The sequence below is a fragment of the Coptis chinensis genome, chromosome 6, assembly GCF_015680905.1.
Source record: "Coptis chinensis isolate HL-2020 chromosome 6, ASM1568090v1, whole genome shotgun sequence".
Taxonomy (NCBI): Eukaryota; Viridiplantae; Streptophyta; class Magnoliopsida; order Ranunculales; family Ranunculaceae; genus Coptis; species Coptis chinensis.
Genome location: NC_141461.1, coordinates 94,513,597 through 94,530,746, shown reverse-complemented (window position 1 = coordinate 94,530,746; position 17,150 = coordinate 94,513,597). Strand labels below are relative to the sequence as shown.

Below are 17,150 nucleotides of genomic sequence, written 5' to 3'. Positions count from 1 at the left end.
GTGAATTTGGAACCAAGCCAATATAGTTTGGGGTTGGCCTTTATATAAATGCATGTGTGGTATGACAATTAGGCTAGGTGTTGGACTATGCTAATAGCGTGATAGTGTGCTACTGTACATGCATGGTGGCTAGGGTAGGGAATGGGTCAGATACCAATATCCGGATTTTTTGATAACATTTGAATCCAAACCCAATATCCAATCGGGTAACACTAAAAATTTGAAAATTTATCCAAAATCCGTATCCGACCTAAATGCAAAAACAAATTTGAAAATAGACTCGAACTTGACCCGAATTGGTCAGATTCGGTTTCAATTTCGGGTCTACCCGACCCGATTCCCTGGAGTAGATGCGGATCTTACCCGTTAAGACACTGACAAGTGATGATGAGTGTGGGCTGGTATTCAGACCGTGCTGTACTGAGGCGATGTTGTGACAGAGGCGTGGTAGGTGCTGAGATCGCGCTGCCACAAATGAACGACAAGCACAAGAGTTCAAACTTCAAAACTACTGTTGGATTTGCGAAGTTTTTATCCCAGAACTGAAAAGAGGCATAGTAAAAACCTAGGCTCAGTAATCTGAAATTCTCAAAGCCCAAATTACAGTTATTTATGGGCCCAGTCCATTTAAATCTCAAACCTTCCGAACTACTTCCCCATTCTCATTAACAGAAAAAGAAAAAGAAAGAGATGGAGAATGGAAGAGAAGAAGAGAGAGAGAACAACAACAACAATAATAAGAGAAAGAAGAACATAATAACAATCCCATCATACGAAGAAGTTTTATCAGAATCCTCAAATCCAAAACCACCTCCATCTCTCTTCACTCCTTCTCCTTCTTTTTCTCAAGCTTTCTCCTTCATCAAAAACACTGAATTCTACTCTGCCCCTCCTCACCCATCTTCATTTTCAAGGTGCCCCCTTTTCTTAATTCTTCAGTATTTCATTTTTTTTAAGTTTTTATTTTTGATATTATGTATGAAATGCAATGAAACTGAGATGCCCATTATGTCTGAGGAGCAAATTTGTAATGAAAGTTTGTTTTTTTACTATTATAATTTGAAACTGAGGTGTGCCCAATACCAATGTTGTTTTAAAGTTTGTATTTTAGTGTTTCAGGCAAACCAATCAACCACAAGCATCTCCTTCAACATCAACTTCTTCTTCTTCTTTTTCTCTTCAGAATCGCAATGCCATACTCGTCAGCCATAGACAGGTGTGCTTGTTTACTACAGTTTATCGATATTCTCAGAATACCATTTTGTGGTTTCACATTCTCAATTGTTTCACCTTTGTGTAATTTTGTTTAGAAAGGGAATCCGCTGCTCAAGCACATTAGGAATGTAAAGTGGTTGTTTGCAGATATTATTTGCGACTACTTGCTGGGGCAGAACTCATGCGCTTTATATTTAAGGTTATGTTATCTACAGCGTTTATTACTTTACTATGTGTTTTTCATTTTCAATGATTTGCGTGTTATCCAGTGCTAATTCACCTTCAAGAACCAACGTAACTGGTACGATACTGTATTAATTACATATAAGACGTTAATGATACTCCTCACCACACTCGTTACAGTCTCTAAACTTTGGTTTAAGTCCTAAACAATTTGCTGGGTAAATGCATAGATGATAAAAGATATATAGATTCAACAAAAAATGCATACTAGGATAAATGACATATTACATGACATTACACATTTGTTTTCTTGTTTAAAAATAATATATTCTCAAAACCTTTATTATTTTCGGAAATAGGGGCAACAATAGGTTGACATATTGATATGAAACCTCTCGACTTCATTCTTTTCCAAGTAGTTTAATATGCAATTTGGACTACAAAAGCACCTTTATAAGGTGTTATTTTGGATCAAGTTTTCAATAGAAATAAGAGGAAATGCGGAAAAGTGGATAAAATGATTGCAGACAACACAGTGATTATAAATATATGAACACAAACCAAGAAGAGATGTGTATGGTACATGTGACTTGGTTCACTTCCATTTATATTGGAGTGCGTTTCCTTTTTTTTTTTTGTGTTACGAATCTGTAAAAAAAAATTTGACAAAAAGGGATAATGAACTTATCCGGGAGTAAAGCAAACTTTTGGGTAAAGAGAGTAGATACACAAATTAGCTTGATAGTCCATTTGACAACTTTATCTTAACAAAGAGAAGACAAGAAAGGGGTAAGACGGACAATTAAGCTAATTTTTGTACACACTATTTCATCCCAAAAGTTCGCTTCGCTCACGGATAAGTCCATTATTCCATTTTGTTATCAAGATTTTTTGTTGAAATTGACAACCGAAATTCTCCAATATAAATGAAAGTGAACCAAGTAAAGGTATATATCATAATTACCATGTCTGCATTCATTTTCGGGATCAATTTCGTCATTTTACACCTAATTTCCCCTTTTTTATCTTAAATACTTGATATAAACAACTGATAAAAGTATTTTAAATCATCCAAATTACTGAAAAAAAGTCACAATGGCACTTGAAGGATTCCAATCACTCAGTCTATCTGTTGTTGTCATTTAAGGTTTATGAAAAGATAAATTTTAAGCCAGAAGACAAATGCCTAATTTCATGGAATAGACTCTTGTCATAGTATGTATTTTCTCTGTAGTTGTGGATCCTTTTTCTTCTTTCATCTATACATTGACCCAACCAACTATTTAGATTTCAACAACAATTTAGAGATTATAACAAGTACAGTGAGGATCATCGATGATGCCTTCTATGTGATCCATACAATTTGTCAGTTCCACATCTATTACGTGGCTTCTGCATATGAAGTTTTCAGTGAAGGCGAATTAGTAATGGATTACCACACAAATTACAAAGTTGTATTTGAAAGGACGAAAGATTTATTAGAGACCTTTCAGTTTTCATGTACCACAAGTAAGCAAAATACCATTTCTTTCAGAAGTATGGTATATTGTGTTTATATTTCGTTTTTTGTTCGTATATCTGTCAAAGTTGTATCAGTCATATGTCTGAGAATTGTTCTTTCACTTGTTTCTTTTTAAACAATTAAATTTTGATTTAGGAGCAATGGTTCCTAATTTAGTTTTTCTTTCAGCTTGACCATTGTTTCTAAATTGCTACTATTGTATCCTCTTCCCATCAGTCGTCCTTGACATAATTGGAAATTCTAACATAAATTGTTTGTAAATTATTTAGATGGTTGGATCATGTATAGTCCTTTAAAAGGCATCGATCATTCGGGGCTCCACAAATATAAAATCTTATATAGCCAAAAAAAAAAAAAAAAAAACTATAACACTTACCCTAATAAGAATCTACTTCTCTGATGGCATACCTTCATTGTAGAGAGTTCCATCTCTTGTACAAATAACATTCCTTTTGTGACTTTAAAGTTAATTCTAGATGCTGAAATTGATCAAACGTTTTCCATTGTAATAAAGTTATTTAGCTAGTATTTTGTCTATTTTATATCAATTAGCTATCTGGGGTTGGGATTTTCCACTGGGACGGCCCAAATAAATGGATGCAGTCATCTCATTAGAAAAATGTTATACCTTGTATATAGGGGATCTCCAATGGGGGTGTAAATAGACTGAGTGGAGAATTCTCCATCCGGATAGAAGTTGGTAAAAGACTTGGGCGCATTTGGAGTGACATACCAATTTAAAATAAGCTTGGACGTCACTTGGAGTGGCGCGCGAGTTTAACTCAAGTAATTTTTAATATATAAAAGTGAGCATGACGTCACTGTAAGTGATGCCCGTGTTTTAAAGTTCAAATTTGTAAAATTTCCCCATTGGATGTCACTTGGAGTGACGTGCTAGTTTAACTTAAGTAATTTTAATATATAAAAGTGAGCATGACGTAACTTTAAGTGACTCCCGTGTTTTGAAGTTCAAATTTGTAAAATTTCCCCATTGGAAGCTATCTAGTGTTGTTATCTTTATAATATACATTAGAGTGTAGGAGGTGTTGTAAAATCGTAGTTGCAGCCGATGTGGAGGTGTAACTCTGCACCCCCCATTGGAGATGCTCTTAGTTCATGAATGGACGAATGGTCAAGCCATATTTGTAAGAAATGTGTGAAGCCATATTTTGTTGATCCATTTCAATTATGCATAATTCTTATAGAAGACTTTTCGTGATCTGAGGTATTTGAACATGCTTACTGTCTATGTAGTACCATATTTTTGAAAAAACCAATGTTAATAGAAATACTCTGTGTCGCTTACGTATCCGCATGTCCATGTTGGACACAACACATACACATGTGATTTAGCCCCATTTTTTATACATTGCCGTGTCAGACGCTTCATATCTGTCCCAATGCAACTTAGGAAAAAACGAACACATGCATGATGCATCCTTCTTCATCATAAAAAAATCATAGCAGTTAACTGAAAATTCTCAAAAGGTCTCAACATGCTTTGGTTTTATGCTGAAATACACGTTAGTTTGTGATTGATAATTAATAGCTTATTTTCTCCGAAGTCAGATTAATATTTCGAATGCCTTCCGCTCTATTGTTGTTTTAGTTTTAAGTTATTTGAAGCATATATCACAAAGTCTTAATGATTATTCGGACAAAATGATAAAACCAATTAGAAGTCCCTGCATCAAGTTCACCATGGTATAAATGCAAATGGAATAAGGAGGATACAGATGATAGACTGTCAAGATAGAAGAAAACCATTCGTAAGCAAGTTATTGTCTCCTCCAACTTAATTCTTTGATTTTTGGCTCTCTTTCCAATAAATGGTTGCATTAAGATTAAAGTCGGCCAGACTTTTCTGCCATCGTAGTTGCCTTCAAAGTCTTCATGCATTCTAGCATTCTGCATTATCGATTCTAAAGTCTTTGCATTGGAAAGCACTTGAAAGTCTACTTTCAACTTCTTTGGCATAATATCTTTACACACGGACACATCCTAAGGTTCCCAATTAGTAGTGAAGGGAGGTTGTCCAAAATTTCACAAGTTCCATCTAGTTCTATGTCATATACTCATTCAAGTTGATTTTAATATTTGATGCAGTCTTCGATATCATCTACTTCATCCAGACTACTTGTATTACCGAATAAAGGAGCTGCAGAAGAACTTTAAGCTTCGTGTTGTTTTGTGCCATGTTGATGTGGTATGCCACATTTGTGTATAAAGTGATAGACAACATAATATTCTACTTTTGAGGGTTTTTGTTCTAACGTGTTCTTATCTCTGATAAAAAATATTGAAGGTTTATGATGTTATTTTTCTGTCTTGGCCTGTTGGGTATGTTTGACGGCTCACCATTGTTCTATTGCAGGAGGATGTAGTTAAGCCTATACTGGAAGTTACAAAAACAGCTCTACTTCATGATTGCACTCTTCTTTGTGCTTGGAGGTATCTTCTCATTTTTTTTTCTTTGTTTTTTTTAGCATAATACAAATTATTATTCAAAGACAATATACTTTGTAGTTGTTTTTTTTTTAGCATAATACAAATTATTATTCAAAGACAATATACTTTGTAGTTGTTTTTTTAGCATAATACAAATTATTATTCAAAGACAATATACTTTGTAGTTTGTGGTAAATCATTGGGCAAAAATGGTTTTATTCTCTGATTATGTTCCTTCTGTTTTACTTCTGAGTTTGAGCTTCGTAGATTTATCCGAACCATATGCATTTTGTCTTTCATAAGATGGTTAATCGTTTGGCTTATCCGTGTTTCCAAGAATTGTACAAAATTTACCACGCCATAAGCAGTGTCAGTCTGTATCTTTTGATAATTTATGGTCTTCTCTAGCTTGGAAGAGTGTGGCCGGTATTTGGAGACGATAAAAGTATATGAAAACAAGCCTGCAGACATTCTTCAAGGGCAAATGGATACAGACTATCTATCACGGGTATTTATATTTTAATGGTCATGTTTCATATCTAGTTTGTTGGTAACGAAATAAACATTGTTAGTTCGGTGTTATCTTACTTTGTTTTTTGATTTTGTAGCTGAACCATGCACTTACTGCAGTTCGACGTGTCAATAAGACTGATGTAGTTACGCTTGGTTCAAATTTCGGGGTAACTCTACTTATTTGCATTTGTACATGATTTTCTCCTTTAATTTTATGATATCATTATACCCATCAGTTGCAATTAACTGAAATATGAATTCGCTTCACATATGGAACAAGGGTTCTTGTGAAAATAAACGTAGTATATCATATCTTTTTCCTAAGTCTTTGTTTAGCTGGGATTCAGATGCTAAATATTCTTGTGCAGTCACTTTCTCGTATCATGGACTCCTCTATGGAAGACTTAGCTCGATGCCCTGGCATTGGTGAAAAGAAGGTATTGTTTTGTTTAGTTTGCATATTTATTACCTTTGACCAATTTTATTAAACAAGATGCTCTGTTTGGTTCGGTGCACCGACTTGCAAATGACAAATAGTTGCAAATGGCATGTGATTGTATTGCATCTGATTGCATTGCATCCAACTTACTTGTGTTTGGTAAATCCAAGGCAAAATGATGTAAAGTTGGTTACATTATCCCACTACTTTTTTTCACATCTTATAAAGTTGGTTATATTATCCCACTATTTTTTTTCACATCTTAAATAAGAGAGCACCTATATTGTGTTTGCATCTATTTACACAACTTTTTTGGTTGCAAGTGGATGTCATGGAAACTACTTGTATAGTGCATATAATTGCAACTTGTTGCATCAACCGCCTATTTGCATTTTGCTACCAAACACTGTTTTGTGGGTGGTTACATGGAATTAGGTGCAATTGCATGTAAATACATCGAACCAAACAGAGCAAAGAAGCTGGTCAATAATAGTTTTCTGATGACCAGTACTCATTGGACAAACAATAGCATAGAACAGACCTGGACCATCTATTCTTTTTCATTCTTTATTTGGTAGTCAACTTATGTGAGAGTTAAGTTAAAAGTGGCTCAATTCCCATGCCTCGGATCATTTGTGCATTTGTTGCCCATGTTGACTTAAATCCTTGAGATCTTCAAGGTATTGGACATTCAAATGCAGGTCCGGTTTGTGCTTGCGTGTTCTGTGTGATGCTTATGTGGACAGCTCACCTCCCATATTGTTCATTCCTTTAGGCCAGGTTATTTATCCTTGATATCGGATTTACAAATACTTTTGTATCTTAGTTGGCCTCTTTAAACTCAACAAGTTTTGGAATTTGTTGTCCCAAGATTCATGCATTTTATGTATAGTATTTATTTATTTATTCTCTAGCTAAGTCAGCAGTATTAATTTTACAGATAAAATAGTGTGTGCACGTGTGTTTTTTTTTTTTGTGTGTGTGAGAGAGAGAATATACAAATAGACTGTGTAGTCTGGGAAAGGGCTTTATACAGTTGCACTTCTAGTATTCAAAATCTAGAAACATAGCCAAACTAACTAGACACTACAAGAGTGATCTTAGTCAATAAATCTATAGTAGTTGGTATCAGACAGACTATCTGGTAATTTTCCAACTTTTGACAATAAGGTCTTCGTTCTCACTCAGCTGTCATGGTTGGTGCACTAGCTCCATCTACTGCCATGTTGCTGTTGCATCTTTTTTCGCCTTTGTTGAGTTTGCCATTTAGTATTGTTTAGTTTGTGATCTTGATAAAATCAAGAATTCTTTTAATTTGTTTCTTTTCTTCCAATTTTTTTTGGATGATCGCATCTTGCTTCAAAAAAATAAAAAGTATAGAACTGCATAACTTTCATATTGACTCATATCCCTCGACTGGTCAGGTAAAACGCTTGTACGATACGTTTCATGAACCGTTCAGGCGTGCAGTTACCAGTCAACCTCCACCTGTTGAGGAGAATCATGTTATTAATTCTCTAGATGATGAGAAAAGAGCTGAGAAGGTAGCTGAAGTTGAAAATAAGCAAAACAAAGATGAACCCAGCTTGTCTATTAAATCAGCACTAAACGCAGCCTTCGCAAAGTATTCGGATAAAGTTCACAAGAAGAAAACTGCAGCTGAGAAAGGGATAAAACCTAGTGTTGATTCAAACAAGGAAAAGGAAAACAAAAGATTAAAAGGTGGAGATGGGAATGAGAACTGAATCCAGAATATCCAGTGTGGAAGATCTTGAACATGTCTGACATTTTCAGGCTTCGTGTGCACTAAGAAATGGAAGCAGTTGGGCTAGTTGTTGTCAACATAAAAAGAGAAAAGGCTTTGAAAATGAGGGTGTTGTACAGTTTTCCCCCATGCCCAGTACACAACGTCTCTATGGAATGTCTGTTACAGTGTAATCTGGTGGCTGTAATGTAGAAATATTTTTTGTAAAACTCTCGGTGTTTTGCCTCTTCTCACTTGTCAGAATTGTCAAACTAGTTCTCTCTAAAATTTAGCAGAACATTTGTAGTGGCGTTCGACACACCTCCATAGTGGTGTGCTCCTTGTGTGTAACAAACTGCAGGTCTAGGGGCAAGCTCTGGACTGTTGTATCAAGGACCAGAACTCTTATCTGAAGATGCGTGTCGAGTGTTATACTGTTATATACCAAGGAGCAGATTTATATTCTTGGTCAAGTTATAAGCATAGTCATTCACCTTATAGGATAATCATCTGAAGAAGATCAGTGCGGAGCATAGTAAAACTCACAGGCCTTGTAAGGTCTTAAAAGCTTAATTCTTTGGTAGAAGCTCGGTTAATGACTTGTGATTAACTTTACGTCTTTAACAATAGATATTTTTCAGAATGATCAGATTCTACCTTAACGCTTTTATGCAGTTTAGTTTAGTTCAATACTACAATGTCAGTTTAGTTAATTACTCTTGTAGTAGTGATTATTGCATTATTGCCAATTAAAGTAATTTCGTAAATTATAGGGGCATCTCCATATCTGAAGTATTCATTAGCACACAGTATTTGACTACACCATTTCCTCACTTACTGCGTTGTCAATATTTTGCCTATAATCTGATAGTCTATAACAATGCTTCCCTTACAGGCACATCCAACAGTAAAATAATCTGATAGTCTATAACAATATTGTCTGTCCTCCACCGAATGTAGATGCACGCAAGTACTTAACTCACCAACTCTGTTGTAACACGCTGGTTATGCAAAATAGTTTACTCAGCTTGCCTTCGGCTGATTTACTGTGTTCAAAGTGAACCCACAGTCTCTGAACATGAAAGGCTTAAAAAACATTGGTGTTGGACAATCAAAATTCTAGTAGCAGGACTAGCTGAACCATTACTTTATAACACTCATCTAAACAAGATAATACTGGGGTTTATTTGAACATAACGGAAAAAACTTAAAGGCCACAGTAAGAAAGTTAAGAATAGATGTTAGTACGACTTGTAGATAAAAACAACATCGGTCTTTTCAAAGGTACGAGTTGGAAATCAATTATTAACAAACTTCTCTTTGTTTAACTCAAGGGAAACATTGCAGTCTGAATTTAACGGGAATGACTAATGCAGGGATCTAAAAAGACAACCAGAGCATGACTCCAGATGTAAAGTTCACTGTCTTCATTGATTACATACCAACAAAACTACAGGAAATAGTTTGAATCTACAATGCGCTGAGGTAAGGTAGGATTATTGCGAACACAATACATCTCTCAGTCAACATTACTCAGATAAGATAGGTTTGATACTCGCTACCACCTGCAAAACATGTGCAGACAAACAATAAGGATCATGACACAATCATACAAGCTATATGTCAAACTTAATATTGCGGGGTCTATATAACAGTATAATAAAGTAGCAGGTAATAAAACTGAGCACGGTTATCTCATCAGCTTAGACCGTCAAATTACAATAATAAAGAAAACCCCCCCGGGCTTCCCTTTCTTCCAGAACACTTGAGCATTAGCACGCGTGGGTTCTTAGTACCATTGGCATCTTCATAGAATGTACTCTTGTTATGCCAGTCCATTTCATATGTTGAGAAAAGTATGAGATATCATTCTTGCATACATTAATATAATTTTTGTCAAGGAAAGTAGCACTCTCAAATTCAGTAAGCAACAATACTTTCTATTTGAAAAAACACACACACAATTCTCTCCCTCTTTTCTTTATTATATTGGTACTATCCAACCCCCACTTCTCTCCCACTTTCGTTCAATCTCGTCTTGTGTATCAAACATGGATATCAACCAACACTACAACTAACACAATTACTGCAAGATATATATACATGAATATAGGACTAATACTTGAACTAGAAACCGTGTAATTTTTTATTTATTTATTTTTTTTATCGGTAAAATGTGATGTGTATATATAATCATAAAGTCAAAATTCGTAGGATGAGATATCCCACTCAGATACAACAAAGGAAAAGACAAATACAAAATCACTACTAGAAAAAAGAAACTACGACTATTAGAGAAAATTCAAACAAAGGAATGCAATCATGCATGGCCGAGCAAGGACTCCTAACTGAACATAAGGTCCCCGAATGATGTATCTGTCCACTCTTCCCAGAACTTTGACCAGAGAAAGAAGAATCATTGCTACAATCACCTGTTCCCTAGTCATCGCACATCCATCAAAGTGTCTCCTGTTCCTTTCCAACCACAAAGTCCACATGATAGCAAAAGGTAAGATGTTCCACACTCTACATCCCTTTGGGGAATAGACATTAAGCACCCAAGAGCTCAATGGGATCTTTCAATTCCACCAAGGAACAACCCAATACACTCCGGTGGCCCACAAAGTAACTCCATATCTCCCAAGAGAAAGGACAATGAATGAGAGTGTGACTCATTTGACTCCCCATCAGCCGCACCAAGGGGAAAAGTTAATGATTATTTTCTTTCTCCTAATAAGATTGTCTATGGTCAAAATCTTATTATGGGTGCATACCAAATGAAAAAAGAAACAAAACAAGGAATCTTTGGTAATCCAAATAAAAGAACTAGGAAAGTCTGGAATCATGACCCCTCGGTTGTTAACGGTAGATGAAAACACAAAGAAAAGTAGAAAGACTTGGCTGAGAATTTCCCATTCTTTTCTATAGTCCAGGTCTTCGGCGATCCCTATCCGGTCTCACAAATAGAATCGCCTCTAGCATAAAAAGTGAGGGTGGCAATGCTCATAATACCCGATCGGTCAAGTGAACATGAATCCCCAAATCCCACCCAAGATTACCATTATTTAGATGCATGAAATCACAAATGGTGCGATTTTTAAAACTCCGAGATGGCATAAAGTCTCGAAAGATAAGAATAACGGTCTCTCTGCTACCCGCCTACCCATATATCCTCCCAAAATCTAATTCTACCCCCGTCACCTAATACATATGTGATCTCTCTCTGAAACTCCACGAGACCTCTCTGAATACTCTTCCAAACCCCACACCCGTAGGGACTAGAATTCCCCCCGCTATACCACCCAAGATTGGACTCGCCAAATCTGGATTTGACCACACGCCTCCAAAGCCTCTCACTTTCTTCCCCAAATCTCCAAAGCCATCTGCCCATAGGGGTAGAATTAAACTCACAAATCCTTTGCAATCCCAGACCCCCGTTCTTCTTCGACATACAGACAATCTTCCAGTTAACAAGATGATACCTATGATTCTCCTCCTTGTCATCCCATAAAAAATTCCTAATGATCCTTTCAACCCTTTTGACCACGCTTTGTGGCATCCTAAAAAGAGACATAACATAAACCGGAAGGCTCGAAAGAGAGCTCTCTACCAAAATCACTCTCTTAATCAAAATCACTCTTCGAAGGCTAGAAACCGTGTAAATTGTTCAACTTCAATTGCAGATTTTCAGTTGCACACACTTCTAAGTCGCTAGATTCTCACTCATCGCATGATCAAGGCTTCAAAGTCAATGTAGAGATAAATTCTCAACACCCAAACAAAATCAAAATTGAGAATGCACGAACACAATAATTTGGGATGAAATGTAGACAATGGTAAGGGGAAAAAAAGGAGTGCTAAAAGAACATACAGAACTGAAAGCTAAATACTTACATCTTTTAAAGGAGGAGCTTCTGCTTCGTTAGCTCTTTCATATTTGTCCAAAATAGGCCTGACTACAGCTGGAAGGAAGAGACCTGAAATAGATGAGACGGTAAGTTTCTGTCCAACCGACAAATTCAATTCATCCGCATGAATATCCCTAAATGGCCAAACCTAAGGGTATCACCAATGGGACCTTGATATGGCCCTCTATCTTCAAATTTAAGAGAACAATACATAAATGGGCTTCCAATGCAGCCTCTATAGTTACCATCCTTTAAAACTGGTTCGATACCCCACCCGAACAAGTTGTCTGTTTTTAAAACTTTTTGTACCAAATTTAAAAAGAAAAATAAATCACAATGAAATGTTACAATGGGACTCGAACCCAGAACCTACGGGTCTTGGGCTATCTACACTTCCACCATGCCAATTTCACAAGAACTGAAAATTAATACAAGATTTAAAGTTAATTTTAAAGGTCAGCATTGTAGGACACAAAATATAAAGGTCCTCTATGTCCCAACTCTCCTCTATACATGTCTTCAAAATGCTGATGTGGCCCTCTATTATGAGGGCCTGCATTGGTGATGCCCTAAGAGTCTGGTATACAGTGGGTGTAGGCCAAGTCGACTATTTACTCTGATTGCATTTTGCTATTTGTGTTTCAAATGAATAATCAAAGGAGAGTGCTCAGGTGACATACATGTATTGTATATCAACAGTTGAAGCTTACAGATGCACAGAAATTACAATAATATAAATAAGCCGACTCTCTGTAAGACTAATATCAGATCCCTGGATCCCTCATACCTTGCCAACAACTATATAAAAATACACATGCAAAACTATGAACAAAACAATAATATTTTCTGCTGAACATGATTACACTATGAAGTTTCTTCCGAAGTGTTGACAGTCAGTAATTACTAGTCAATATTGGGAGTCAGTACTTAGTTATTTACTATCCCTAGTAAACACTGACTTCGACTACAAGACATAGCTTTATTAAGTTTAATAAACTAAAATATAATCTATAGGTACTTCTGGGAAGTTCCACAATTGAGCCTAAAAAAGGGATATGAACTCGGACAGGATGAGGCAATGTTTATCATGACACTCCTATTCACACTTTCTAGGAGCAAATGCAACAAATAAGTTACCAGATCTCGAGACCAAGAATTTAACTTGTTAAAACTGCACCCACAGTGAAGATGCTGAGCACCGAAGGACGTACAATACAGCTCCATGCACCTTGACTTAAACCTACTTTTACGAGGGGCGGCAGGGGTGACCTTGCAATCATGAAGTCGTAACTCACTGCAAAATCTTTTTTTTTTCAGAAAATATAGATAGTAGGCTGTTTCCAATTAGTAACTAAGGCATAAATCATACCCATGTGGCCATGCATTTTGGATTTCAGTTGTGTGTCTGCACAAATCATGCAATCTTAGTTGGCCAAGGTGTGGTTGATTTTTTGGAGTTATCTCCAAGAAGGGTCGTCACTCCCTTAATACGCCTTGCCGCTTCATCTAAGTAGATTTGGACTGAATCCCGTTTCCGGCTCGAAAAGATAGTTTACTCCACTTTCAAGAACATGAAAAACTCATAAGTACGTTTTAAAATTTAACTGGATAAGAAACCAAGGTTCTAAGACCAGCACTCAAAAACATGATAATAACTTGACACTTCAACGTACACACACATATACTCTAGCAAAGAAATCGTGCTATCTAACAATCTCAATGTATTGATTTAACCTGAGATTTGTTTAGCTCAAGTATAATGTCCTTCACCAAGCCTTCTCAGATTCTCTCTAACCACCCCCTCCCCCTTCGGAAATCACTAAATTCCAACTCAGTACCGGCCCTGACATTTTCATGGCCCAAAGCGTCTAGTAGAATGTGCCCCTATGGGTTAATATTTTTAAAAAAAAAAACTATTCTTTTATGCGAATTCACTAATTATTCTTCTCGCATTTTTAGATGCGAATTCACTAATTACACTTGAATAGTCAGCCTTTACAACAACATTCTTTTCAATAGATAACATCGCTAATCCATTCAATCTTTCTTGTGACATGGTCGAGTCCAACTCTATAAGCAAAATGACTAACATACCCCTCTATCTACCCGGTCCCCGTCCCACCAGAACCACTGTCTTCTAATTCTCCTTCTTTTCTTCAGAAATTCAATAACCATTTCAAATTGCATTACATTGAAATAAAAAATAGGGTTAAAAAAAAAAAAAAGAGAGAGATCAAACGAGGATAAAAACTCACCGACACCAGCCATGAGACAAGAAACTGCCACAACCGGTTCTTGTGCAACAAACATCCTCAGTTTATCCATTACTCCCATTTTTTTCCTCTTCCTCGTTTCTCTTCTCTTCACCAAACAGTTTTCAGGATGTGTCTGTTTTTGCCAAATGTTCAACGTGTGTTATTTCATGGGCTGGGCCTGAATGGGCCTAGATAATTTGGGTCGGGCTTGTATGGGCTGGACTTTCAAGTTTTGAGTCGGTGTGTAAATTAGAAAGTCTTGGTTCCCAAGTATGAATCGGTTTAGAATTAGGAAACTCGTACTCGTTTTTTTATAAATAGTTCCACCTGGTAACACAACCAGTACTAATACAATTTGTTTGTGTAAATCGTTGAAGAAATTAAAGAGATGGAAGCCATAAATATGTTGAGAAGTAAAAGTGAAGAAAAGCGTACATTAGGATTAATTAAGGCTAGTAAATTGTGTAATGACCACGCAATGCTAACAAGGGTTTTTGATACTGTTGGTGCACGGTTTCTAGACCGTCTTGTAAACTCTGGAAGTGATGATGATCAAGTTGTTTTGTATGAGGATGTTGATGTTTTGAGAGCTATAAGTTGTGTGCCCGAGAGTGAAAGTTCACAAGAAATTGTTTCAATGATTCCTTGTCTACTTGACATATTGAAGAGGGGGGCGTGTTCTGCAATTACTGATGCTTGTTACCAGTTTTTATTCCTTGTATCAACAACATTACACAACGGACTTGCAACGTTGTATGAGTATAACGGTGTGAGTGTGCTTGTATCGTGTATGGCATCTTTGCCTGATGGTTCTTGTTCATTGAATCTTGCGATTAGACTTGTGAAGTCGATGTTGTGCGATCTGCCCGTAGAGGACAGAATTTACAAGGAGTTTCCATCAGAGTTATCACAGTTGGTGATCATCACGACTAGACAATTTGCTTTGTTGCACAATGGTCTAAAATTTGAAGTGTTACAGCTATTGTCTACGTTATTGTCATCAGAGTATGCCTCACCACTGCATGATGCTCTCCGTCTGATGTCGAATGAGGATTGGTCAACTAATATACGTTTCGGCATTGAAGCAGTTTTACGAAATCGAGATGCTAGCACTGAAAATTTTCATGCTCTTGTATTGGCGGAGTCCTTGATGTGGATACTAGGCGAAAAGTGGGTGATTGGTCGGAGAAATCTATCTGATCATTATGTTCTTCCAGACAACAATTGTTTATTGCTTATTCTTGAATCTTCAAGAATTGAAGTTGATGTGCTTCTAAATGAACTCGCTTACTTGAAATATGAAGCTTTTCCGAAATCAACCATGGACATTCTTATCAACCAAAGAAAGCTGGCTGTACCATTTTCTATATTAGAAAAGATAATCAAATTGGTCTGCGACCACGATGTGAGTTATATTGATATAGACACGACGGAAAAGGTGATAGACGGTCTGGATAACACTTTGGGTGTGGTTCTGGAAATCTTGCAAGATGCAAAGCAACACGGACAAAGAAAAGGATATGATCTGCTTGCTTCAGTGAGGTTTGTTGGGGTCTACTTGACTGAATCACCCTATGTCTGCAAGGAAAACGTTCTAAGTCTTCTCGGGTACATTCTCTCCATTGAGGGTGAAGACGAATCAAGCCCGTTCTATTCGATATTGTTTATGCTCCCAATGTTGTGCCAAATAACAAAGGAAAGGGAAGGCTGCAGGATCATGGCTTCAGACAAAGGACTCCTTGCTGTTGTAGAGTGCCTAATCAAAATGTTGGATATGGTTTATCTCGGGGCTGGCCAGGATTCTGGTGGATGTATAGCTATGGCATGTGATACTGTTATGAATGTCCTTTTGCAGGATGAAACTTCAGTTGAACTGAAAGGGTCTTGTTTCGCTCGCCTCTTAAAGACAATGGATAATTGGACAGATTCAAGGACTGAAGAGTCAGAGTCTATGATCAACATGCTTATGAGCCTCCGCAATCTCATCCTTGAAACTGTATCGACAGAAGCTCTAACATATTATCTTCACTCCAAATAGTTAATTCATGAAGCTTGGCGAATGTTTTAGCCCTACAGATGCTCAATGATATTTGGTTTCTGCAGCACCGGGGAAATGTTGGGTAGGTCAAATACAAGTGACATGGACACATGGTGGTTGCATGATTTTAGTAGCTAGAGCTCTGTGACTGAAGTATGTGACTGCTATTAGGCCACTCAAATACAAGATTTACAAAGTGTACAAAAAAATAGCAGATTGGAATTGTTTTGAATTATGAAGTATCAATGTAATTCTCTATTTCTCTGGCATGTAATCACCCTGTCAAATATGTTGGAAGCTTATCTTCAATAAATTTCTTTTTGTAACATGGTGAAGTTTATCTTCAATAAATTTCTTTTTCTAATATGCTGGTTCTGTAATTAGCTGAAACAATTTATTTCAAACATACCTTTTCACGTCAGCTAAAACTAAAGTAGTTCATTTTTAGCATTAAGCTTTTGCTCTGCCATTCTAAACTGTAACTCCTGGGATTTCTGAGATTCTGAAGTGTTAGTTTGCTCAATCTCAACATCGAAGTTACATACAGCAGTTGGTTTGGTGTCAGCTGCATGTTGTTCAGTTCGTTAGGCCGCTGTACTTCCAAATTTTGCAAGGTCCCATTGCACTTCCAAATCCCACACTCACCTGCCAAATGAGTATTTATGTTGCACAGTAATTAGTTATGCGCAAGGCTGCTTCATAAACCAGTATATTAAACTAACACCGCGAATAAACATATTCCTTCGAGCATGTTAAAAATGAATTTTGTCTTATATTCAACACAGATTTAGTGTGATATGCAACATTCACGTCATTAAGCAATTAATTGAAGTTTAACCCTTCTAGCACATTAAGGAAACATATTGAATAGGCTCTACTAACTCC

At 36.6% G+C, this 17,150-nt stretch overlaps 3 protein-coding genes across 4 annotated transcripts; 2 read left to right on the top strand and 1 right to left on the bottom strand.

Annotated features, from left to right (window-relative positions):
* Positions 1 to 389: 389 nt before the first annotated feature.
* LOC147495623 (DNA excision repair protein ERCC-1-like) lies at positions 390 to 8,530 on the top strand. Of its 2 annotated transcripts, XM_086564227.1 has the most exons (10): positions 390 to 914; positions 1,120 to 1,216; positions 1,311 to 1,414; positions 5,027 to 5,126; positions 5,295 to 5,371; positions 5,777 to 5,876; positions 5,977 to 6,048; positions 6,250 to 6,318; positions 7,001 to 7,100; positions 7,745 to 8,311. In XM_086564227.1, exons 1-9 carry the CDS (start codon positions 691 to 693, stop codon positions 7,049 to 7,051), a joined length of 894 nt encoding a protein of 297 aa, XP_086420353.1. In that variant the 5' UTR covers positions 390 to 690; the 3' UTR covers positions 7,052 to 7,100; positions 7,745 to 8,311. The 2 variants fall into 2 exon arrangements, with proteins under 2 accessions (XP_086420353.1, XP_086420352.1); XM_086564226.1 differs by lacking the exon at positions 7,001 to 7,100 and having other exon boundaries at positions 7,745 to 8,530.
* An 809-nt stretch (positions 8,531 to 9,339) lies between these two features.
* LOC147495622 (fiber) lies at positions 9,340 to 14,384 on the bottom strand. Its single transcript, XM_086564228.1, has 3 exons — positions 14,228 to 14,384; positions 11,959 to 12,041; positions 9,340 to 9,629 (listed from the first exon to the last, which is right to left on the bottom strand). Exons 1-3 carry the CDS (start codon positions 14,304 to 14,306, stop codon positions 9,594 to 9,596), a joined length of 198 nt encoding a protein of 65 aa, XP_086420354.1. The 5' UTR covers positions 14,307 to 14,384; the 3' UTR covers positions 9,340 to 9,593.
* Positions 14,385 to 14,615: 231 nt separating this feature from the next.
* On the top strand, positions 14,616 to 16,265 carry LOC147495621 (uncharacterized). Its single transcript, XM_086568435.1, has one exon. It carries the CDS (start codon positions 14,616 to 14,618, stop codon positions 16,263 to 16,265), a length of 1,650 nt encoding a protein of 549 aa, XP_086424561.1.
* The last annotated feature ends 885 nt before the right edge of the window (positions 16,266 to 17,150 follow it).

Excerpts from the sequence above, each read along its gene's own strand:
- LOC147495623 (XM_086564226.1), top strand. The coding sequence starts at position 691 with ATGGAGAATGGAAGAGAAGAAGAGAGAGAGAACAACAACAACAATAAT. Across the intron at positions 5,127-5,294 it reads TTTTGTGCCATGTTGATGTG|GAGGATGTAGTTAAGCCTAT; the intron begins GTATGCCACATT and ends GTTCTATTGCAG. Across the intron at positions 6,049-6,249 it reads CGCTTGGTTCAAATTTCGGG|TCACTTTCTCGTATCATGGA; the intron begins GTAACTCTACTT and ends ATTCTTGTGCAG.
- LOC147495622 (XM_086564228.1), bottom strand. The coding sequence starts at position 14,306 with ATGGGAGTAATGGATAAACTGAGGATGTTTGTTGCACAAGAACCGGTT. Across the intron at positions 12,042-14,227 it reads TTGTCTCATGGCTGGTGTCG|GTCTCTTCCTTCCAGCTGTA; the intron begins GTGAGTTTTTAT and ends CATCTATTTCAG. Across the intron at positions 9,630-11,958 it reads AAGCTCCTCCTTTAAAAGAT|GTGGTAGCGAGTATCAAACC; the intron begins GTAAGTATTTAG and ends CATGTTTTGCAG.
- LOC147495621 (XM_086568435.1), top strand. The coding sequence starts at position 14,616 with ATGGAAGCCATAAATATGTTGAGAAGTAAAAGTGAAGAAAAGCGTACA.